Raw genomic sequence first — 26,132 nt, 5'->3', positions numbered from 1 at the left:
CATGCTCACCAAATTTCATGTTCCCCGGTGTTTCGGTGTCCCTGGTATCGTTGACGGAAAATTCAGTAGATTGACGGGAAAACAAAAAACAAAAAACTTTGACAATCCCTATATGACCGCTTTCGCTAGCTACGCTAGCGGCGGTTTTGCTAGTGTTTTCTGATGGTTTATTTTACGGTCACCCTCGAGTCTCTGATATCGGCTCAGTTCCCCAATTCAATGCAAGTCTGAGATTTTTTTTTAACCTATTTTATTGTTGGCCATATGAAAATATTAATATCTATAGCACAAATGCTGGTAGTTGCATGAGGAAGTTTAATACGTCGTGTTATCAAAGTATGAGCACAGCCTTGCTTGACTTGGTAAACGCCACTACTGTTAGGTTTTTGTGAGTTTTCATTGACGTGCATTTAAGACCTCCGTCTGACTCAAATTGCAGTGCTTTGTGTCGTTGCAAAACCAGGATTTCTAAAGTGCACTAAACCCTCACGCCTGTGTCCTTCAACTGTTCTCCGAGCGCTTGGCTCTTGTGGACTGACAGCCTGTCTGTCGCCACTAACGTCATGCTCAGATATAAGATCTGAATGATGGACTCCAGAGGCCTAATGCTTCTGCCCGCCTCTCCGTCGCCATGGTTACCAGACAATAATAGGCCACACCCACCCGTTTAAAAACAATTCAAACATGACCACTGACGGGAAAGGTGCTATTAGCACAAGTGTATATTCACAAAACCTCACTGAGTGACATGCAGCCAAGAGCTAACTATTAAACATGTCGAATGATTTACTCATGCAAACAGGAAATTAGCTATAATATTAATAATTAGACTAAATGCAAGTGATTCAAATAATAGAATTCCAAACATGCATTGCATGCATGCATTAAATCAAATCTTGAATGCATCAAAATCAGAATAAGAACAGAACTGTATTTTCATTGGCATCAACAGATGAAACACACTTTTTTTATATACTTTATTTATGAGTTTCAAGGCAATATTAAAACAAAGAAAGCAAAGCAAAACAAAAGACAAAATCACCTTAAATAATAATAAAAAAAATTAAATAAAAAAAGGTAAATAAAAATGTGGCTTAACAAAACTATGAAAGTGCAAATGTAACTGAAAATGAATGCTGGAAATAAGATTCATTCTAGGTCAGACAATAAAACATGTTCTATGACATATTGCTTAAAAGAGTTACCCTGGTAATCCAGAGTTCTCGCGAGAGCACAAGTTGAATTTGCTCAGCGAGTTTACTCTGGTGTCCAGTAATGATGCTCATTAAATATGCCCCTCGATCTGAGCTGCACCAATCACAGCGGGTTATCTGATATAGGCGGAGCTAAACAGATGACGACAGCGCTGCGATGTCGAAGTCATTAGTAAACATTGCAAGATGGCTATGGATGAACACCATTTGTTTGAAAAGGCTTTGGCCGCTATAATGAACGAGTTAGACTTGGCTTTTTATCTAAAAGAGGAACAGAAGGCGGCGCTCGAATCCTTCCTTTGCAAGAAGGACGTTTTTGCTGTTTTGCCGACCGGATACGGCAAGAGTCTAATCTACCAGTTAGCTCCGCTGCTAGCTATGTGTTTGGGGCTTGTTGTGATTGGTCGTAGTGTTATCCAATTGCGTGCAGTGAGATTTTCAAATGTACGCTTGGTGCCGCCCCTCGAGCTGGCCGAGCTTCATTAGTCGACGCCAGACCATTAATCTTTCAGATTTGTGTCTGGATTTCCAGGCTATAAAAGGGTCGCAAGCTTTATTAAACTGGTTAGACAAGCCTCTTATAGAGTGTTTAATTTTTTCTAACTTTAAGAAAAAGAGGACATTTCAAATCCATTGTGTTGGAGTTCCTTCCATCTCGGCAATATTAATGGTCTGGCTAAGAGTATGAGGAAAGCTGCACTGAAGCTCACTTCTGATGCACTCACTGTACGCTCTTGTTTTATGCCGTCCGATAACTGACCAGCACTTTATGATATGCATTTTTAATCATTCATCATATCAAATGCTCTTAGATCTCTGAAAGAGAAAGCGCCCTCGCATAACGAGCTATTAGTTATAGATCTGACTCTGTTCTTCTCAGTTCTGGTTGCACTATTGAAGCATCTCGCATACACATGTTTAGAGAACTGTTTGATTGAGCGACACTGAACAAGGTGTGTGTGAGAGAGTGAGAATTATTAGATCTTCATTTTATTACGGTATTTCAGGGCGGATGTTGAGCCATCTATTGCTGTGCTTTCCTTAGATATCAAATATAACTTTGTAAAAAAAAAATCATTTTTTATTCAAGTTCTGATAATTTGGCAAAGTGAGGTTGATGTTGCCAACAAATAGTCGTGCTGATAAAATATGGAACATCTGTCAGCCAATCAGAATCAAGTATTTAGCAAGCCACAGTAATAGAGTGCAACAGTCCCCGCCCCCTTTTTGCTAGTTCCAGAAGTATTTTCTCCATTCACATAGGAATTCTAAAGTCATGAACTAAACCAAGCAGATACGAGGTGAATCAAAACATTACAAACTTTTATTTGAGGCAAAAAAAAGTTTTTGAAAATCGGATAAAAAGACAAAGAACTACAATCCCAAGAAGCATTGCGAACAGCATGATCCAGTTTAAAATGATAGAGAAATATACATCTACTCATTTAAAAGTGTTGATTATATGTGTAAAAACAATAATGTTCATTGCAAAATATGCATATATATTGAACACTGAAGTATTTTATGAGCGTAGAGAGATCGACTTCATGGGAGTGGGCGGAGCTAAAGTGCTCTGCTCTCTGATTGGTGGGATTTTCTATACAGCATCATGGGTAATATAGTTTTTCACCAGGAATTCCACTATTAAACACGACTATTTTAAAAATAAGCTGAAATAATGTGAGCTGACGGCTTCAACAGAAGCAAATACCATCGATTAACAACCTCATATCTATAGTCCGTCTTAAGGTTTATAAGTATATCGTTCAAAATCAGTTGGAGAAAATGTATGTTTTTACACATTCAAAACACACAACAAAATTTCTAAAACCTTAATAAAAAAAATAAAAAAAATATTAATGACAATTATAATAATAACAACACGTCTGCCAATGGTTATACAGAAAAAAGAAAAAAAAATGCAATTTTAGTAAACTAGACTTAATTTACTGTGTTTATCCAATGCATTAGAATTGACAAAATTATAAAATGTCATCTCAACTTTTGGGAGTAGAAATGTGTACTTTCTGCCCTCAATATACAGTTCCTCTCATGGATATATTGTTTACCCGCATCCAGCGATCAAAATGAGTTGTAGACATGACATTATATCTCTGATAAACTAAACGTGGGTGTCTTTACTCCCGGCCCATCAGATTACAGTTTTCCAGATTGAGGAGGAACGTTTCAGTTTTGAGCTGAATGTGCGTCAGGCTGAGGCTGACTCTGGGAGGTCATTGATGCTGGATATTAAATCAAAATTGGTTCACGCAAGGAGCAAATTGCCTTCCAGCCTCCGAGAGAATATCTGGCTTCTCTTTCCGAGTGAAACTGTAATGTAATGAGACTGGGAGACGGAGCGGCCGGGATGGAAGGGGACAGTATGAAACGAGAGGACGATTTGTGCCTCTGTACTACATCAAACTTTCATCAGGAATGTTAATAGAGTAAAGAGGAAGATGCTGGTGGAGGGTTTCCAGTAGATGTGCAGCTTCTGTCAGGACGCCAGCAGAGATATATCTAATTAAAACCAGAGCTGTTTATGCCAATCTGATTTAGCCTGATCTGAACTTCCTCTTTCCTGCATCAACACGGCCTTTTAGATGTCACGGAACGGAACGAAACATGATCCGTGAATGAGCAAAATTCACATAACACGGATTCTTACTTCTGTCAAAACATCTGATGAATCTTGGCATCGCTCCTGCACTTTATGCTCCAGCTCTCATCCATTACTCCTTTAATTGATGCATGAGCTCAGCCCGCAAATATGACAATGGAACTGTGTGAAAGTGCATCATAATTCTTTTAAAGTTGTTTTTATATACCACAAACATGTGATACTGCTTGTTTTTCTAACATGTGTCACTAATGGAGTCACGAGCATCAGCACATCGTGTAGTGGACTGTATGAAAATAAATAGAATATATATACACACACGTACACCCACACACACACATATATATAGTTACTATAATAAAGTAGTATTTAATTACATTTTAATATAAATATTTATGTATTTTAAAATTGTATTGTTTATTTTTTAATAGTTGTAAAGGTAGTATTTTTCATTTTTATTTAGATTGATTATATTTATTTATATATTTCGTTATATAGAATTACATTTTAAATTCTTAGAGAGTAATTAAATTATAATACAATTATATTATTATAATTATGTTATATATCATTTTATATATGATTAGAATTCTCTCTCTCTCTCTCTCTATATATATATATACACTCACCTAAAGGATTATTAGGAACACCTGTTCAATTTCTCATTAATGCAATTATCTAATCAACCAATCACATGGCAGTTGCTTCAATGCATTTAGGGGTGTGGTCCTAATTAGTCCTGTGGACTGATTCAAGCTGATAGAAGAGCAACTTTGACTGAAATAACCACTCGTTAGAACCGAGGTATGCAGCAAAGCATTTGTGAAGCCACAACACGCACAACCTTGAGGCGGATGGGCTACAACAGCAGAAGACCCCACCGGGTACCACTCATCTCCACTACAAATAGGAAAAAGAGGCTACAATTTGCACGAGCTCACCAAAATTGGACAGTTGAAGACTGGAAAAATGTTGCCTGGTCTGATGAGTCTCGATTTCTGTTGAGACATTCAGATGGTAGAGTCAGAATTTGGCGTAAACAGAATGAGAACATGGATCCATCATGCCTTGTTACCACTGTGCAGGCTGGTGGTGGTGGTGTAATGATGTGGGGGATGTTTTCTTGGCACACTTTAGGCCCCTTAGTGCCAATTGGGCATCGTTTAAATGCCACGGCCTACCTGAGCATTGTTTCTGACCATGTCCATCCCTTTATGACCACCATGTACCCATCCTCTGATGGCTACTTCCAGCAGGATAATGCACCATGTCACAAAGCTCGAATCATTTCAAATTGGTTTCTTGAACATGACAATGAGTTCACTGTACTAAAATGGCCCCCACAGTCACCAGATCTCAACCCAATAGAGCATCTTTGGGATGTGGTGGAACGGGAGCTTCGTGCCCTGGATGTGCATCCCACAAATCTCCATCAACTGCAAGATGCTATCCTATCAATATGGGCCAACATTTCTAAAGAATGCTTTCAGCACCTTGTTGAATCAATGCCACGTAGAATTAAGGCAGTTCTGAAGGCGAAAGGGGGTCAAACACAGTATTAGTATGGTGTTCCTAATAATCCTTTAGGTGAGTGTATATACTGTATATACATATTAATAGTTACTTTAATAAAGTATTTAATTACATTTATATATATGTGTGTAATTTTTATGGTTTGAAACGCTGTTGGATGTGCATTTATCTGAGTGTTTGCTAGTTTACCATTTCTTGCATGTTTGCGTGAGAGTTTGTAGCTCTCGTTCATCTCTTCTGACACGTACAGTACGAGATCTGTCAGCATATTCTCTGTGATGTTGACGTGTGTTTCTGATCATTGATCTGCAGAAAAGCATCTTCCAGATCCTGCTTTCAAACCCCTCCATTCATACATTATTACACACATTCTTCAAAAATGAAGAATACTTTTAAAACCGCAAGACTTTAGTTTTTGAATTATGCCCTTTATAAATGTGCTCAGAAGTTCAGTGATAATTACGCTGTACTTGAAGTATGAAGTTCATTTTTAATATTCTACTAATGTGCCACAATTAAATGGATCACACTCATTTTCATCTGCTTTTGATAATGTGTGTCCTTGATGCAGTAAAAACAGTACTTTGCTTGATAGGTGGCTTCACGATATATTCACAAGCCCATCAAATAACTTTAAAGATAAAGTGTGTCATATTTTAAAATCTAAAATATGGAAGTTTGTTTCCACCACAGAATAAAACATAAAGGTAATTGCAACTTTTTTAATAAAGTCGCAATTGTGTGTTATAAAGTCAGAATTGTGTGATATTAAGTCACAGTTGCGAGTTATAAAGTCAGAATTAAATGATATAAAGTCGCAATTGCGAGTTATAAAGTCAGAATTATGTGATATAAAGTCACAATTGTGTTATAAAGTCAGAATTGTGAGATATTAAGTCGCAATTGTGTGTTATAAAGTCAGAATTGCGAGATATAAAGTCAGATTTGTGTGATATAGTAAAAAATTTTTGTTATAAAGTCAGAATTGTGAGATATAAAGTCAGATTTGTGTGTTATAAAGTCAGAATTGCGAGATATAAAGTCAGAATTGTGTGATATAAAGTCAGAATTGTGTGTTATAAAGTCAGAATTGCTAGATATAAAGTCAGATTTGTGTGTTATAAAGTCAGAATTGCGAGATATAAAGTCAGAATTGTGTGATATAAAGTCAGAATTGTGTGTTATAAAGTCAGAATTGCGAGATATAAAGTCAGAATTGTGTGATATTAAGTCGCAATTGTGTTATAAAGTCAGAATTGTGTGATATAAAGTCAGAATTGTGAGATATAAAGTCAGAATTGCGAGATATAAAGTCAGAATTGCGAGATATAAAGTCAGAATTGCGAGATATAAAGTCAGAATTGCGAGTTATAAAGTCAGAATTGCGAGATATAAAGTCAGAATTGCGAGATATAAAGTCAGAATTGCGAGTTATAAAGTCAGAATTGTGAGATATAAAGTCAGAATTGTGTGATATAAAGTCGCAATTGTGTGATATAAAGTCAGAATTGTGAGATATAAAGTCAGAATTGCGAGTTATAAAGTCAGAATTGTGAGATATAAAGTCAGAATTGCGAGATATAAAGTCAGAATTGCGAGTTATAAAGTCAGAATTGCGAGTTATAAAGTCAGAATTGTGTGATATAAAGTCAGAATTGCGAGATATAAAGTCAGAATTGTGTGTTATAAAGTCAGAATTGTGAGATATAAAGTCAGAATTGTGAGATATAAAGTCAGAATTGTGTGTTATAAAGTCAGAATTGTGAGATATAAAGTCAGAATTGCGAGTTATAAAGTCAGAATTGTGAGATATAAAGTCAGAATTGTGAGATATAAAGTCAGAATTGTGTGTTATAAAGTCAGAATTGCGAGATATAAAGTCAGAATTGTGTGTTATAAAGTCAGAATTGCGAGATATAAAGTCAGAATTGTGAGATATAAAGTCAGAATTGTGTGTTATAAAGTCAGAATTGTGAGATATAAAGTCAGAATTGTGAGATATAAAGTCAGAATTGCGAGTTATAAAGTCAGAATTGCGTGATATAAAGTCAGAATTGCGAGATATAAAGTCAGAATTGTGTTATAAAGTCAGAATTGTGAGATATAAAGTCAGAATTGCGAGATATAAAGTCAGAATTGTGAGATATAAAGTCAGAATTGTGTGATGTTAAGTCGCAATTGTGTGATATAAAGTCAGAATTGTGAGATATAAAGTCAGAATTGTGAGATATTAAGTCGCAATTGTGTGATATAAAGTCAGAATTGTGTGTTATAAAGTCAGAATTGCGAGATATAAAGTCAGAATTGTGTGATATAAAGTCAGAATTGTGTGTTATAAAGTAAGAATTGCGAGATATAAAGTCAGAATTGTGTGATGTTAAGTCGCAATTGTGTGATATAAAGTCAGAATTGTGAGATATAAAGTCAGAATTGTGAGATATTAAGTCACAATTGTGTGATATTAAGTCAGAATTGCGAGATATAAAGTCAGAATTGCGAGATATAAAGTCAGAATTGCGTGATATAAAGTCAGAATTGTGTGTTATAAAGTCGCAATTGTGTTATAAAGTCAGAATTGTGTGATATTAAGTCGCAATTGTGTGTTATAAAGTCAGAATTGCGAGATATAAAGTCAGAATTGTGAGATATTAAGTCAGATTTGTGTGATATAAAGTCTAATTTTTTTGTTATAAAGTCAGAATTGTGTGATATAAAGTCGCAATTGCGAGATATAAACTCACAATTCTGACTTTTTTCTCGCAATTGCAAGTTTATATCACACAATTCTGACTTTATAACACACAATTGCGACTTTATATCACACAATTCTGACTTTATAACTCGCAATTGTGAGAAATAATGTCAGAATTGTGAGATGTAAACTCGCAATTGTGAGATAAAAAGTCGCAATTATCTTTTAAAACGTTTTATTTTGTGGCGGAATCAAGTTTGCATCCTAAAATACCGTCTCTCCTGCAGTTAAAGAAGTGAAGAGTAACTCCATAGTTTCGGCTCTTTCAAATTCAAAACATAATTTCCCCAAACACGCTCAAAGCACTCGACCAATCACAACACACTGCTCCACTCGACCAATCAGAGCACAGTGTGCTTTTCAGAAGGAGGGGCTTGCATAAACCTGTGCAACTGTCTACACATGTATTAGATCATATCTGACAGATGCTTTGAGCCTTAAACCTGCATCTGGTCCTGACCCACTAACATCTGTAGTGTAGCCTATACGGTTTATTTTCTTGCTTCAATAGAATCACAAATGCAGTGATAATCTTAATCTGGCATTTAGAGGGTCTATAATCTCTATTCACCAATCCCCCCCCCCCAACGCATCTATACCTTCACATCTATCTTACATTAGCCACTGATTACTCTCCACATAAGCTCTCACACAGAGACACAACAACAGATGCAGATTCTGTGCGCGGCGGAAAGGGTTAAAATAACGTTCCGGTGCAAAACAAATTAAGCATCTGCAGCCGGTAGTTCATTTACACAGATGATCATTTGAACTCTGTTTGTAAAAATGAACTAAAGTTGTGATTGCAGTAATGCAATATATGGCTCATATTAATTTGTCATTTGTGCTGTGCAGAAAAACACTTTCCTCTGCTCCTCAAATACATGAAACATTAGCCTTGAGTAAAGAAAACACTGTACTTATATTTAACCCTCTGGTGCTCCTCGTGCTAAAAAAAAAAAAAAATTCAATGAAATTAATGTACTATATTTTAGTTGTTTTTTTTAATTTCATATTTTGTATTTTTAGGGGATTTTATACTACTAAATTATATTTACGCTGTATTTATAATCCATTTATTCACTTTTTGAGTATAGACCTGAAAATTAAATTTCCAACTTAAACTGCTTTAGATTTCAGTTCGATCTCTTTTCAAAGACGACACTTGGCAGATTATTGCTGAAGTGAACAAAACACGTTTATTGTTATGAAAAATGTGCAAAAATACTATTTACTGTTACTATAGTAATACTAACAAAAACATGTTTTACTCTAAAATGGTGAGAAAATCAAAGCCATAAATCTAAACAAGTTTGAAATTTGAGCTTGATATCTCAAAAAATGAGCTGTCAGTGAGAGTGTGTTCGGCCGCAGTACCAAACGCTTCCACTAGAGGAAATCCGTCTCACATTCAACAAAAACAAAATAAATGTAAAAATTTTACGACAAAAATGACGGAAGAGTACCAGTCGTTTATTTACCCTGGCATTGCAAACAAGCATAGACGTTCCAGACTGCATTCACTGTAGAGGAGGGGCGGAGTTATGAGGTTTGACTGACAGTTTGAGCAGCCAATGGAATTTCGAGGTTTAGTCACAAGCTCTTTTGAATACTTTTCATTGGTTAGATATATGCAAAACCCACATATATACGTAAAAGGTGACCAGTAGTAATGATTTATGGGGGGAAATAAAGATATGAAGAAATGAAGGTTTCAGCCTGATTTTTAATTTAAAATAGCTCCTTCAAGCAAAGCAACAACACTGAGTTCAGTGACGGCCAGAATCTGAGTGCCATGTGAACAATGGGGTACAGAAATAGGTCAAAGCACCAGGGGGTTTACTTTCCTTTAATTAAGAGGGGTTTACACACGGGTCGTATCTGCATATGGGCCTAAACCACAGACGAATCATCTGCCAGTGGATTAAATAAGGTCATGGCAATGCAATGGATGTCTGCATTAAAAAACGAGAGATTTTTCACAAACGTGCATTATGCTGTCAGGCGGTTGATTATGGTTTTTATGCTTTTTTTATGGCAGTCAGTCGTATTAAACACCAGACCATTTCTCTCCCGTGTGAATTTATGTGCGTATTTAGAGAGATTCCGAGAAAAATAAAACATTAGGAAACGGTGAATAATGCGTCTGAAATCCACTAACATCATTATTATGTAAATGTGACGCTATGAACAAACTATAAAGCAGAGAGGCTGATGGGAAATGCAGAAAATCTTTTGGTGCAGGTATTTGCATATATGAGCTGGTTATGGATTATTGCTGATAAATTAATCGGTATTGAAGCTAATCGATCATACAAGGAAAATGATCACAGCTTCTTTTAAAAATAATGTTAGAATATTGCATTACTCATTATGAAAATGAACAAATATTATATTGTTATTGAATGATCACATTGAAGCTATTCATGGGGAAATATCTTTTAAAAATATTTAACTCTTCTATCAAATTTATTTTAAATATTTGATCAAATGTATTTTTTGTGTGCATCAGATCAGTATTTATTTGGCATAAAACTGAGAATCTTGATCAGAGTCACAGTATCAAACTTGAACACATAACTGACAATAAATGCAACGGATAAAACTCGAAAAAGTTGAAAACATCAGCGTTTAATTTAATATTTCACTACACAGAAGAAAATGTGAAATGCTGCACTGGAAATGTTTTTTTTTGTCTGAATAAATTAATGCGCTAAAATGAATTAGACTTTTCCACTGTAAACCATAACGCTCAAAATAATTGGTTTGAGTAGGGCGAACTCAAATTAAACATATTAGTTAAATCAAATTAACTTTCATGAGTATTCAGAACTTTCTTTTGAGTTCACGAAACTGACACTTTTAAGTAATCTAAATTGTTCAATTGTTTTGAGTTTTATGAACTTAAATTTAGACAAACTTACCAGCATGCTTTGCCATGACACTCAAAAGGGATGGTAAATGCTAAAATTAAGTGTTATATTATGTTTTTTTGTGCAAGATTTAATGTGAAATGAGAGATTTAGTAGTGTCTAATGCTAATTTAGAAGAGTTTCTGTTATGTCAGGTCTGAATGTATGCAAAATTTTCAAGTTAAGAGCCATTAAAATGTATGAGTACAAAATTGAAATCTGCCAGTTCTGCTTAATTAAACTTTGAATTTCTTAACTTAAATTTGATGTAGCTGATTAACAAAAAATTTTGAGTTCTGCCAACTTATTCGAGTGTAAGCGAGAGAGGGCGGTTACTGGTATCTGGACAGATTACACTATTTTGAAGACGGTTAAGCTACTGAATGAGGCGGTTCATTTACTATGTTTAAATAGTTAATCTCCAACACTGATGTGCATGATGAGATTAAGCTCTCATAAGACAACCATATCTGTAGTGAATGTAGTCCTGAAGCTTGTTTCCGCCACAGAATAAAACATTTTAAAAGATAATTGCGCAATATCACGCAATTCTGACTTTATATCTCGCAATTCTGACTTTATATCTCGCAATTCTGACTTTATATCTCGCAATTCTGACTTTATATTTCGCAATTGTGACTTTATATCTCACAATTCTGACTTTATATTTCGCAATTGCGACTTTGTCTCGCAATTCTGACTTTATATTTCGCAATTGCGACTTTGTCTCACAATTCTGACTTTATATCTCACAATTGCGACTTTGTCACGCAATTCTGACTTTATAACTCGCAATTCTGACTTTATATCTCGCAATTCTGACTTTATATCACACAATTCTGACTTTATATCACACAATTCTGACTTTATAACTCGCAATTCTGACTTTATATCACGCTATTCTGACTATATAACTCACAATACTGACTTTATATCTCGCAATTCTGACTTTTTAACTTGCAATTCTGACTTTATAACTCACAATTCTGACTTTATAACTCGCAATTCTGACTTTATATCTCACAATTCTGACTTTATAACTCGCAATTCTGACTTTATATCTTGCAATTCTGACTTTATAACTTGCAATTCTGACTATATCTCACAATTCTGACTTTATATCTCACAATTCTGACTTTATAACTCGCAATTCTGACTTTATAACTCACAATTCTGACTTTATATCTCACAATTCTGACTTTATAACTCGCAATTCTGACTTTATAACTCGCAATTCTGACTTTATATCTCGCAATTCTGACTTTATAACTTGCAATTCTGACTTTATAACTCACAATTCTGACTTTATATCTCGCAATTCTGACTTTATATCTCACAATTCTGACTTTATATCTCACAATTCTGACTTTATATCTCGCAATTCTGACTTTATAACTCGCAATTCTGACTTTATATCACGCTATTCTGACTATATAACTCACAATACTGACTTTATATCTTGCAATTCTGACTTTTTAACTTGCAATTCTGACTTTATAACTCACAATTCTGACTTTATAACTCGCAATTCTGACTTTATATCTCACAATTCTGACTTTATAACTCGCAATTCTGACTTTATATCACGCTATTCTGACTATATAACTCACAATACTGACTTTATATCTTGCAATTCTGACTTTTTAACTTGCAATTCTGACTTTATAACTCACAATTCTGACTTTATAACTCGCAATTCTGACTTTATATCTCACAATTCTGACTTTATAACTCGCAATTCTGACTTTATATCTCGCAATTCTGACTTTATAACTCGCAATTCTGACTTTATATCTCACAATTCTGACTTTATATCTCACAATTCTGACTTTATAACTCGCAATTCTGACTTTATAACTCGCAATTCTGACTTTATAACTCACAATTCTGACTTTATAACTCGCAATTCTGACTTTATAACTCGCAATTCTGACTTTATATCTCACAATTCTGACTTTATATCTCGCAATTCTGACTTTATATCTCGCAATTCTGACTTTATAACTTGCAATTCTGACTTTATTTCTCGCAATTATGACTTTATAACTCGCAATTCTGACTTTATAACTCGCAATTCTGACTTTATATCTCGCAATTCTGACTTTATAACTCGCAATTCTGACTTTATTTCTCGCAATTCTGACTTTATAACTTGCAATTCTGACTTTATAACTTGCAATTCTGACTTTATAACTCGCAATTCTGACTTTATAACTTGCAATTCTGACTTTATAACTCGCAATTCTGACTTTATAACTTGCAATTCTGACTTTATATCTCGCAATTCTGACTTTATAACTTGCAATTCTGACTTTATATCTCGCAATTCTGACTTTATATCTCGCAATTCTGACTTTTTTTATCTTTTACTCTGTGGCGAAAACAAGCTTTACATATAGCCTACGGTATCTATTAATTTCTCTTACAACAGCAGACAATAACCAGTAGTGAATAGGTCACAAAGTTTGATATGACTAACTAAACAAACTAAGGCAGAACAACAAGCCGCTTTGTGATTCAAGTTCTGGATGCTGTTTGTGTCATTGTGTTTTTGGCTCCATTGCTGCTTTGACAACGGCTATTATGTCTTAAAACGGATCCGCAAAGCTTTCGCAGGCCCATCATCTTCACTTATACCGAGAGATATAGAGTGGGAAACGGGAGGAAATCAGCAACATAATCCGGACGAGGATCAAAAGGCTTGGACCGGATTATTTTCTATTGCATCACGGGCCTGAAAGACCTGTTAGATCAAAGGCAGAGATTTTTGGGAGGAGAATGATATGTGAATGCATTATTGAAATGCGGAGACAGGAGTGAGAAGATGAAGACGGATCCGGTGTCATAACGGGAACGGTGGCCGGTCCGTGACGGAGAAACCCGATCCCGAGCGCTATTGTGCGACCGCGTTTGTTTGGATTCAAAGCATAGGAGGAACTATAAGAGTGATCTGGTAACAGGATCAGCCCATGACTGATAGTAATTACTTGCTGTCTACGCGTTTAATAATTGAAAGTAATTTCAGATCCAGCACTTTCCAAAGGAAGAGAATGGCACGCTGTCAAACACTCAGTAACTGTGCTGTTCATAAAATCAAAATAGACAATTCTTGTTTTTCCATGAAATATTGTCATAGGCTATTTATTATGAATGATTTTTCTGTGCCTCGTAATCTTGAATCAGAATAACAGCGACATCTCTTCTGTTCTCTGATGACGTGGGCGGAGCCTAGGAACCTGTCACTCACATGAGATCCACCAATAGCAAACCACAACCATCCAATCAAGCCCCGCCCTACAGTTTTTCCTCATCCGAGAAGTGTTTCACTAAATAGGGAAGAAATCCTATCAACTTCTATTTCATGCAAATATAAAGTCCCCCTGTGATGAAAATCCAGCGTTTAATGTTGTTTATGTGTCTATGGTGTTTTTAATATGCTTTATTAAGACAAAGCATGTGTAAGTTCATAAGTCGACACCATTGCTGAGTATTTCCTCCTTAAAACTGCAGTGAACCAAAGACAGTCTCAAAAACACGCTTTGAAATCGCTGGTGTTTCTGACGTCACAAACTACCTTGTAACCAATCAGATCAACGTGTGATCGTCAACCAGTGGATCTCTGAGCTGAGTGAGTGAGTGGAGGCGGGGCTCATTTGCATATTCATAGAACCACGCATACTAAATGAGGCAAGGGTGTCGAGTTATGGCGCTTTTCCACTGCATGGTACGGCTCGGCTCGGCTCGGTACGGTTCGACTCGGCGCGGAACGGTTCGGTTCGCTTTGCTTTTCCACTGCGTGGTACGACTCGACTCAGTACGGCACGGTTCGGCTCGCTTTAGCTCGGTTGCTTTTCCACTGCAGTTAGTACCGCTTCAAAGTGGGTGGGACTGATCGTTGTTGCCGTCTTTACTACCATGACATCATCATATTAAATGCGAATTTTTCATTCCGTGTTTCCCCATCCACTCCTCGGCAACCAACGAGAGGAACGTCTGCACCTCGTCCACTGACCACGATTCAGCCATTTTTTTTTTTTTTAAGTTTAAGTTTTTAAGTTTTTTTTAAGTTTAAGTTATTTTTTAAATCTTCTTATATGTTTCCTCCCATCTCAAATCAAGCTGTTCGATTTTGTGACGTCACAAAACCGACGCCCCTCCCACGATGGTTGATTGACAGCAGCGTTTCAACACAGACCCGCCCTCGCGCCCTCGTGAGTGAGCTGTCAATCATAGCCCGCGCCGACCGGCGCGTTCATTGTTGTTAGCTGGAGCACTGAGTAGAATGGCCTCAGTGATTGTGGTGTTCTGTTCTTGGGTGTAATAAGGAACACAGCAGTCATGCTGATGTTCCTAAATCCGTACAGCTGAAGACGCAGTGGTTGAGTGTGTTTTCGAAGGGAATATTCCCCACGATTCCGCTTTCATGTTTGCGCGAATCATTTCTCACACCAGACTGCTCGAGGGTCAGTATAAAGCTGGTTTTGCTAAGAAGCTGCTCCTGAAAAAAGGATCGGTAGCAACTATTCGTGTTCCTGCTGCACCTCCAGAAGAAGAAGTGAGTGTAACGTTTTATTGACCTTTATATTAATATTTATATTAATCTTTGCAAATCGCTTGCTGCACGCTTCACGATGAATGCGGCTGTTTACACTCAGGGTACATTACGGCATGTTTTCTATGTATGACGTTCTCAATATAATTCATAATCCCACGTTTATAATGAACAACGCGTTATGGTTATTGTGTTATTGTGTTACAAACGGTGTACGCACAGAACAGAGGGGCGGGGGGAGCAAAGCTCATTATCATTTAAAGACACATGCACTTAAACGGCGTGCTGAAAACAGAGCTGTTTCTGACCAGGTAAAATGAGTGTTTTCTTACAATACTAATGAGAATTTTTAATTAAAGTATATTACAAACTTTTAATTTAGACCCTAAAGAATTATATTAACTTGTACAAAAATGACATTATATGACCCCTTTAAACACAACAGAGCGAGACGCCCATCTAAATCTGCTTAGCCTGACACCAAATCCTCAAATTAATATTTGTTAAAGAACCATCACATATCTGCTCTATAAAAACATCAGTAGATGAAATGTAATGAAATAATAACAAGGCTGTTTGCAGTTCCCCGTGTCAGACCCGACAGAGCCAAGAAAAGCAGAGCAGACATCAGAGGATTGGGTGCGTTATGAGGTCAGGGTGATGTCATTTCCTGTGTTTGCACCTTACACTTGTACATGTTAATATATACGCAAACTGACAGTAATGAGCAAGAGGGCAACACAGGTGTTTAAATATGTAAAATAACAACTTTCTTAATGTTCTCAGGCTTTTTGGAACATGATTCACCAGGGTTGCCAAGTCCGTGGTTTTCCCGCAGAACTGGGCTACTTTTAAAGTCCCCCGTGTTGAAAATCAAGTATTTAAAGTTGTTTATATGTCTATGTTATGTTTTTAATACGCTTTCAAACAAACCATAAGTCGACACCATTGCTGAGTATTTTCTCCGGTGTTTCTGACGTCACAAACGACCTTGTAACCAATCAGATCAACGTGTGATCGACAACCAGTGGATCTCTGAGCTGAGTGAGTGAGTGGAGGCGGGGCTCATTTGCATATTCATAGAACCGCGCATACTAAATGAGGCGAGGGTGTCGAGTTACATTCAAGATATTTTAAGCTTATTTCAAGGGAAAAATACATTGAGATGTTACATTCTAACAATGACCTGTGCTAGATGATGTGTTTTGTGATGACTAATACTAATATACAGTGAATTGAGTGTAATGCAGAAAGTGCATGCATATTTTAGGAATGGAAGGCATATATTGAGTTGTAATATTTGGGATAGGGCTGATTTTGATCTACTTTTGTTTGACCACATTAAGCTAGTTTTGTTACGCAGACCTGGCAACCCCGCCAACTTCCCCCGACCTTCATTTCCACTTTGCAGACGCCTTTGACTCTGTTTTGAATTGTGGCAGAATCGTCGCACCTCATAATCTGTAAAGTAAAATCTGCGGTCGTTCGCTTGATTCAGAGGCAATGAGTCAATTTGAATCACCTTTCATCTGCAAAGTAGATGGTTATCGTGTTATGTGGAATGGTTAACAGTGTCAGGAGTCTTCGGAAACATGTTGGTCAGGTTTTCGGGAAGCTCAGTGCCAAGATTGGAGAAAATGATACAAGCATACCAACTCGACTCATTTTTAACAAGAAAAATGATAGTAAAACACTATAAGCCCAATGGACAGCAGAACCTGAGTTAGATTTTTAACAGCCTTTTTTGGTAGCTGCACACTTCATTTCAAGCAGCAATCAGAGCGAGAGATGGAGCAGGACGGGAATAACGTGTATTTTATTAATCAGAGGCTGTTTGTTGTGCGTCTCTCACAGGTTCTCCATCATCACCACAGCGAACGCAATCAGGCCCTTCGTCTCCAGGCTAATGTTCTGTTTGTGTTGGTCTCGGTCGAGCGCTGTGAGACACACACACACACACACACACACACACACACACACACTCGTCTGGCCAGGTGGGAAAGCGGAGAGGAAAGCCGATTGTACACTGGAGGAGTGAGAACATACACACATACTTATAGAGTGACATAAGTAATCAAGCTCAGATTAAATGTGACCCGACCGTACCCCATCATAGTGAACATATTGAATAACAGAAGAGGAGTGGGAAAAAATGTGTGTTATAGAGGCTGTACTCTTGCATAATATGCATTTCTACTATAGTGTACATCTACACTGTAAAAAAGATATGTTTTTATATTGTTCATACTCATCAAAATAAGTTAAGCAATTTATAACTTTTTTTTACAACTAATTTTTTTATCAGTTTAATGTAATTTAAGTTGAAATGACTTCAAATCCTGTAAAAAGTGATCAGCTGACTTAACTTTAATTGAGGAAACCTGTTACCTTAAAAGTATTAAGTGAACAAACTTCATGCTTAATCAAAAAAATTAAGTAATGTGGAATTGTCAAGGTCACATAACTTACATTTTTCAGTTAAGCATTAAGTTTATTTACTTTAAAAAATTGAGTAAACCCGTTGCCTTAAAATGATTAAGTAAGTGAACTAAACACTTTTTACAGTGAAAAATTGAAGGCAGCAACTTTTTTTACAGTGTACAGTATTACAGAATAATTTTGTTTTAATGCATTTAGATGTATTTATTGAATCAGCGCTGTGGTGTTTGCTCATATTTAGGGTTAGTGATTTAAACAAACCCTTAAAGCTATTAAACTTCAGTTTGTGCTGCAAACATCAAATCCTGCGGCGGCTGTTCTAACTAATTCACTTCACTTGGTGGACCATAAAACGGACAGAAAAAGATGCAACTGAATCGTGAACCGGGTCTAGAGACTTGATTTGAGATGCAAGATCTTATAGGATACCCTGGAAATGCATAATCAAATGTATACCTTGAATGCAATGTAAGTCACTTTGGATAAAAGCGTCTGCTGAATGCATAGACGTAATCACCTAAAAACACACTAAAAACACTCAGATCACCTTAGCAAACGCATAGCATCATGATGTTGAGTTTTGCACATGCACTTGGTTCTTCTGCAAGTGGCATAATATGACATAACTCGAATGTTCCTTTTATAATCAAAGCTGTTTAAACTGCTCTTTATACTGTTTATATGACTGAACTCAGTCATCAAAATATTGTGTTGAGAGTTCACTTTGAACTGGAATAATCTGAGTTTAACTTTGTGCAAATGAGCCAATGGTTGCTTCACATGAATGTCAACACAATTCGTCAACTCTCATTAAACATGAATGATCAGTCACTTTAAATCACGGCCAGTGTGAACACTCGCTTAGGTTTGGTCATAATGCTGCCCTGCATGTAAAAAATAAATCCAAGCTGTAAATAATTGGAGATTTTTGTAGTGTTTTTCAAGATATTTAAACTTCTACTTAAAGATTTTTCACGCTGAATTTTTTTTTTTCTTCACAAGTATTTTTTTCAGTACAAATATCTAAACATTCTTAAATCAAGATTCATCATTTACTTGAAATGCAAAATGACTTCAGACATATCAAGTCTTGTTTTCTGAAAAAAAATCATCAAAATGAAGCGAGTTTATACTTGCAACTAACAATGTCTTCCATTGGGGTCAGAAAAACAACTTAATTCAAAGATAAAACTACATGATTTTTCTGACCGCATTGGCAGATATTTCTTCTTGTTTCAAGCATAAACTTGATACATTTTTCATAAAACAAGAAGTAATTGGATCTTGATTCAAGAATGTTTAGATATTTTTAAGACAAAAATACAAAGAAAATCATTACTAGTCAAAATAGTTTTTTTTTCTTTTAGTGAATGTAATGCATTTGCATCTATGCATTAGCCAAATGCTCTTATCTGAAGCGACCTACAATATATGTGGGGAATATATGATATAAAAATCCCGAACCCATGACATCGGCATTGCTAACACCACCGATTTATGCCTTATAAGTTGCTTGATCTTGACCCGCAGATGAAAATGTTCTCCGGTGGAGTTCGGTCTCCTGCTGGTTTCTGAACACATGTTGCTGGTGAAGTAAGCAGCTTAAGCGGTGAACCTGACCTCAGGTGACAGGCCCTACTCGCAACCAAGTGCACCGCAAAGCCTCGATACATTATCTGTCCTCCGGCTTCTCGTGGTTTTAAATGACTGCTTTCCATTGTGAGTGTTTCAGAGAGTTCCAGAGAGAGAAAGGGAAAAATGAAACCCGACTGGTTTTTGGAATAATAGAAGTGGCGTGTGGCCATGGCTGTTTTTTTAGAGAACTGAATGGTGTTCCACTGGTGATGACAAGCTAAACACACACTCCTGATCTGACCTCTGCGATGGGTCGGGACACTGGAGAAAACATCCCACTGGTCCGACACAAAGAGGGAGATTAAAAAAGCACAGGCCGAGATGCCAATCACTCCACAACAAAAAGACTCGTATAACAATGTTTTGATGACTTATGCTGTATACAGTTCTGTCTTGCATTTCGATAACAGCAGAATTTGTGTAAACAAGTTTGTGGCTTGGCTTCTGATAAGACGTTTTCTCGATAACCCTTCAGATTTTTATCTCTTACTAAGAAAAATTCAATGCTATGTGTAGACATTTCAAGATACGGGCACTTCAACTTGTAAATAGTGTAGACGAGATCAAATCAAACATTGACATGGTCTTAATTTAGATTCCCCAAGAACAATATCTTGATAAATTGACTGCATATTTATGCGTTCCAGTCGATTAATGTTTTGAGCAGTTACTGCAAGTCATGCAATAATAAAAATAAATAAAAAAACACCACCAGTTTAGTTGCTAATGCATGAAAAAACATCATATCCAAGCTATTAATAAGAAAATAAAGCACTTTAATGTTCATGAATTCTTTGCTTGCACATCAGAGAAACAAGATCGGAGAAATGCTGCATTAAGCGTCTTTGAAAAAAGTGCACAAACGTTTAAGAATTGATCACAAACCATTTGGAGGAACCAAGACATTTTGGGGCTCAAGAGATTCATTGCACACCAGACTAGTATCCTACGGAAAACACAACTTCTGCAAATCACTGAGAAATCAACGTGGCATTGATTTCTCATGGTGATGACAAACATGAGGAGCTTTACATCTGAACGGGAACCATTGGGAGAACGACGTTCCTGTAGATTAATGCAAAGACAGGCATATAAAAGAGCTTTGACAATTTGACACAACACACTGCTGAGGGCACCATTGTAAGATACATTAAAAGCATGTTGGGCAGCAAATGCAAAGAGCGATCTTCTCAATATATATATATATTTATAGATTTCATCATAGTTATAAAACATACTGTATGCACAATATATACAATATATCTTCACTTCTTAAGAGATGCACAAAACACATTGTAAACAGAATAGTTTGGGCAGTCTTTTGCTGAGCAGGCAAGTGTCATATGTTTGAAATCTCCATTGGGTTCTTGTCCACCATTTCATGGTTGAGTTTTAAAGGAATCTCAATTTCTAACCTCTTCTTTTTCGTCTTTCTTTTCTTGCAGCAGATAAACGTCACCAATGACACGACGGTCAGAAACAGTCCGAGGCAAGTCACCGTAAGCGCAAGCAATACCATCATCAGCTCGCCACACGGATTTGGCACTCGTTCTCCTTCCCTCCCTTCCTTAATCGGAGGATCCTCACCATGATTGATATCTACCGCTCTGGGCAACAAGCTTTGAATGAGCGTCTCGTTGCTAACCGTTTCATTCACAAACAGGTTGACGAGTACAGTAGAGTACAGTTCTGGTTGACCGTGATCCCTCACTTTGACCCACAAACTGTAAAGACCTCGATTGTTCAAGGCTTTCCTCAAGGTGATGTTTCCCGTGTACGGGTCGATATCAAACGATCCCGGTTCTCCGTCAGTTCTCTTGATGATGCTGTAAGCGATAACAGCATTCATTCCCGTGTCCCGGTCCACCGCATAGACCTCCGTTATCGACGTTCCTGGAAGCGTGTTGGGAAGCACCAGCATGAACGATTGGTTGGACTGAGGGAAAAGAACAGTGGGAGGGTTATCGTTCACATCTAGGAGGAGAACGGTCACCATTGTGACGCAAGAAAGAGCCGGTTCGCCTCCATCGATAGCCTCGATCCACACATAGTAGGTTCCCTGCTGTTCCCGATCCAAAGGGGTTTTGGCGCGTAACGCGCCTCGTCCGGTGTCGATCACGAAGATGTCACTCCCGTTTAGGATCGACAACGCCACCCAGCCGTTTTCCCCAGCATCCGCATCCGTAACCGTAAGCACGCCAATCTCCCCGAATCCTGGAAAGTTCTCCGGCACGAAGAAAGTAAAGTCCTTGTTGATAAACCGAGGGCTGTTGTCATTGCGATCCCGCACGGTTATAATCACAGTGGCGATTGACTCTCTTCTCGGCGTCCCGCGGTCGACGGCTCGCACCATGAATCGGTACGTCTCCTTTTCCTCGCGGTCAAGAGAAGTGGACACCGACAAAACCCCGGTTGACCTATCCAAGGCAAAAATGGTGGGAGCGTCGGCACCGAGTAGATAATAAACCTGACCTCTGCTTTCACTGTCCGCGTCGGTCGCCTGAAGCTGAACGAGGAACGTGTTCGGTGGGTTGTTCTCCTCCACTGTGATCTCAGTGAAGGATTGCTTGAAAACCGGAGCGTTGTCGTTAACGTCCAACACATGGACCTTAACCACGGTATTAACTACTAATCCGTGAGCATTACGAACCACAATGACCATTTCATAATCCTGTTGCTGCTCATAATCCAGTGGTTCGGTGGTCTCAAGCAGGTACTCGTTTTTAAAGCGCTCGTAAGGTACGAGCCGAAATGGACCTGTGGTTTCTAGAAAACACTCTATCTTCAGATGTGGCTCGGTGTTCTTGATGGTAAAAAAAGCAATTGGTGAAAACGGTGGCTCTGATTCACTTAGACTGACAACACCGTCTTTCTCGAACGCGATGTAACGTGGCACAACAGCCGGAGGTCCGGAAAGCTGTCGGATAACGTGAACGGTAACCGTTGCGACTTCTGGAATACACGTCGGCCCATTAGCCAGTACGATTAGTTTGTAGAGCTTTCCGGTGTTGTTGTCTATCTTCCCAGCTAGCTTAAGAACTCCAGTGATCGTATCCAAATGAAACAGGTTTCTGCTTTCTTGGGTGACCCGTTCGCTGAAGGAATACGTGATTAAGGCGTTTTCCCCCTCGTCTGGGTCGTGGGCCTGCAGACGAGCCAACTGCATGCCTTTAGTGGCGTTTCCGTAAAGAGTAACGTTCACTTGCGACTCTGTAAACTTAGGGCAGTTGTCGTTGACGTCAGTAATGATAATCCTCAGAGTGGCAGTGCCTAAAAGTGGCGGAGTTCCTCCGTCCTCAGCGATAATATCAGTCACGTACTCCGCTTGGGTTTCTCTATCAAGATTCTCGGTTATTATGAGGAACGGCGTCAGCTCCCCGCCTTCGTTCTCCTCTACGTCTAACGTGAAAAACCCATAGTCGTTAACAAGCCAGTACGTTTGAACACTGTGAATCCCGATGTCTGGATCCACTGCTGATTGCTCAACTGCGAACCTGGCGTTAACAGGAGCGTTTTCCGGGACCGAAACCCTGATTTCGTCAACGGGGAAATGCGGACGGTTGTCGTTGACATCCTCGATTATGATTTTAATCTTAACCAGCTGAAAGTATTGCTGAGGAAGGATTAGCACGTCTAGGAAGATCGCGCAGCCTTGGCCCTCGTGGGACTCGGCGCACAGAGTCTCTCTGTCGATCTCCACGGCTGACGTGAACAGCTCCCCCGTCGTGTTGTTCAGAGTCACGTACTGCTGGCTGCTCGTCTTCTGCTCCAGATTGAACGAGCGAGAGGGATCACCGGAAAGACCCAAGTTTAAGTCCGCGGCGATAGACCCAATGAGTGTCCCTTTAGATAATCCTTCTTTTATCTTATAGATGAGGTGACTGAAATTTGAAGAGCAGGAGAGAGGAGCGGTGTACAAGAGGAGAATGAACAAACCCTAAAAATAAACAACAAGAAGTGTTCAGTATATAAGTAAAAAAGCATCACTATAAAATCAAATGGAATACATAATAATCAAAAAAGCAATGCAGATTAATTATGCATTAGGCACAGTTTGACATTTTATGTGGAGAGGGATGGACTAAATCAACGTCCACACTAATATATGAATATTTACCCAATTATTTACCATGATAAACATGATTGTTATAGTTATTTTACTACTGAAAGAATATTATTATATAAATCTCTTTGAAACAGTGTTCAATGCTTCTAGAATCTTTCTCTCAGTTTGATTAATTTGGTCATGTGGTAACAGTTTTAAATAATAACAAATGTTTTTCGACAGAAACTATGATTATTAAAAATGTTTTTAATGAACATGCAAACTAAATAATAATACTTTATGCTCACAAAACTAATTTCTGTTAACACACACACACACACACACACACACACACTCACTCACTCACTCATTCTCTCTCACACACACACACACACACACACACACACTCTCTCTCTCTCTCACACACACACACACACACACACACACTCACTCACTCTCTCTCTCTCTCTCTCTCTCTCTCTCTCTCTCTCTCTCTCTCTCACACACACACACACACACACAAATCTTTATAAAAATCCATCAAAATACGTATTATACTTTGATACATATACGTATAGAATTGATATAAGTATTAGGATGCATTTTGGATTATATAAAAATCCTGAATTAAAGATATTATTTAAAAAAATCAAAGATACTATTACGAGAATTTGATGTCATGATAATTCAGTTTTCCATGAATGTAAGAAACTTACCCATAACTCTCTTTTGCTGCGAAGGCATGTTCCTCTGTTAGTGTTCCACATGTTTCCCGTTCAGTGTTGGCGTCACAGGGAACGGGAGCGGGATGAGTTCACAGTAACAGCCGCATTATGAGCGCCTGTGAGCGGCTGATTCCTCGCTCGCTGCCCGATGCGCGACTGACGCGCGACTGACGCGCTCTACTCATTCATCTGACCGATACACTCCGGCACGCCCACCGCATGCTAATGAGCTCCGGCGCGACCAATCAGCGTGGGAGGAGGAGGGCCGTCTAAGACGAACTCATTTGCATTTCAAATCTTTTTTTTTTTTTAAACGTTTGGAATAGTTTTAGTCAGAATGATTTATTATTTTGTGGTTAGGAAAACACCTGCATGACAGGAATGTAGATTATCTTTTCAACACTTTGGAATTCATTTAACATTATAATAGGCCTATAATATATAATATACTATAATATTATATAATATAATGTAATATAATTGTATATAATCATTTGATGTAAATTGCTTGTGCTTTTCCTCATGTAAGTCACTGGATAAAGCAGCTGCTAACAATCATAAATATGATGTGTATGAATATAGTGTTCACTGATAAAGTAAATTATTTGGATTCTGCATAGAATGCTAAAGAACCTTTTTGACTGTAAAGGGTTCTTGCGTTAATATATATTTTTTTCACTTTAGAGAGTAAAAAGTTTTGATGTTTCATTAGGTTCTTCAGATCAGTATTTTTAAGAGCGCACCACAATATTTCATATTTTTAAGAGCACACCATAATATCTGCACCACAACTGTGCAACCCTAGAGAAAAGGATATTAATATGCATGAGTATTATTCCAAATGTATCAGACGGCACAGATGATCAACACTGCATGTACAGATCAATACCGCAGTAACAAAATAATAAGTTCCCGATGGAAGGAAAGCAAGTACGCTTTTACAGGCCTGCGGTTGAGATTACATTAACACTCAGCTATACATTAACAAGCTCATAGTAAATATGAGTCACTTTCTTGATGAACAATTATTGTAGAACTAAACACTTGCTTATTTGCTGCATCTTTTTTTTTTAACCCTATAGTGGTTTTTCCTTGCCTTCCACTTTAGTGATCATGTGAGGATTAGTGTTAAAGAATACATGATGAAGCATCAGCGTAACCTTCACCAAATCAACTTCTCTTAATCTGAGCATTTTTAACCACATCAACAGATGCTGGAAGTGATTGAGAACATACTGTCCAGACTGAACTTTAACTCTGGGATTGATTACACACTGTCCCATGGAAGACTTTACATCTCATGACGTTTAAAAGATTGACATATTTATCTAAAAAATAAACCCGTTGATGTGTTTTTTTTTTTTTTTTTGCCTTGCAGGTGTAAAATGTTATTTCTTTTACAATCACATATACATTCAAATATGTATCACCATGAAATCAAAATGAACTTTCCTCCTTTTTAATGGAATATTACAGTTTATTATAAACTATTTATCCATGCACATCATTATTTTTTAAATCCATGTGCCTCTTTAATAATAATAATAATAATAAATAATAATCTTTAATGAAAATAATTTCTCCCTCTGGCAGTGACATCTCTGATAATGAGGGTGGGGCAACCTGTTACTCACAAGATCCATCCAGGAGCAAACCACAACCATCCAATCATCCAATTAATTCCCAACGAACACAATCAAGCCCA

General features: G+C 37.5%; 1 protein-coding gene across 1 annotated transcript; it reads right to left on the bottom strand.

The window, feature by feature from the left end:
• Positions 1 to 20,849: 20,849 nt before the first annotated feature.
• pcdh20 (protocadherin 20) lies at positions 20,850 to 24,583 on the bottom strand. The gene is made up of 2 exons (XM_084395110.1): positions 24,419 to 24,583; positions 20,850 to 23,594 (listed from the first exon to the last, which is right to left on the bottom strand). Exons 1-2 carry the CDS (start codon positions 24,467 to 24,469, stop codon positions 20,997 to 20,999), a joined length of 2,649 nt encoding a protein of 882 aa, XP_084251236.1. The 5' UTR covers positions 24,470 to 24,583; the 3' UTR covers positions 20,850 to 20,996.
• Positions 24,584 to 26,132: the final 1,549 nt, after the last annotated feature.

This window comes from Rutilus rutilus (assembly GCF_951802725.1).
Source record: "Rutilus rutilus genome assembly, chromosome: 22".
Taxonomy (NCBI): domain Eukaryota; kingdom Metazoa; phylum Chordata; class Actinopteri; order Cypriniformes; family Leuciscidae; genus Rutilus; species Rutilus rutilus.
Note: the sequence above shows the minus strand (reverse complement) of the source record. Positions and strands in the feature narration are given on the sequence as shown.

Excerpts from the sequence above, each read along its gene's own strand:
- pcdh20 (XM_084395110.1), bottom strand. The coding sequence starts at position 24,469 with ATGTGGAACACTAACAGAGGAACATGCCTTCGCAGCAAAAGAGAGTTA. Across the intron at positions 23,595-24,418 it reads GCAGCAAAAGAGAGTTATGG|GGTTTGTTCATTCTCCTCTT; the intron begins GTAAGTTTCTTA and ends GTTTATTTTTAG.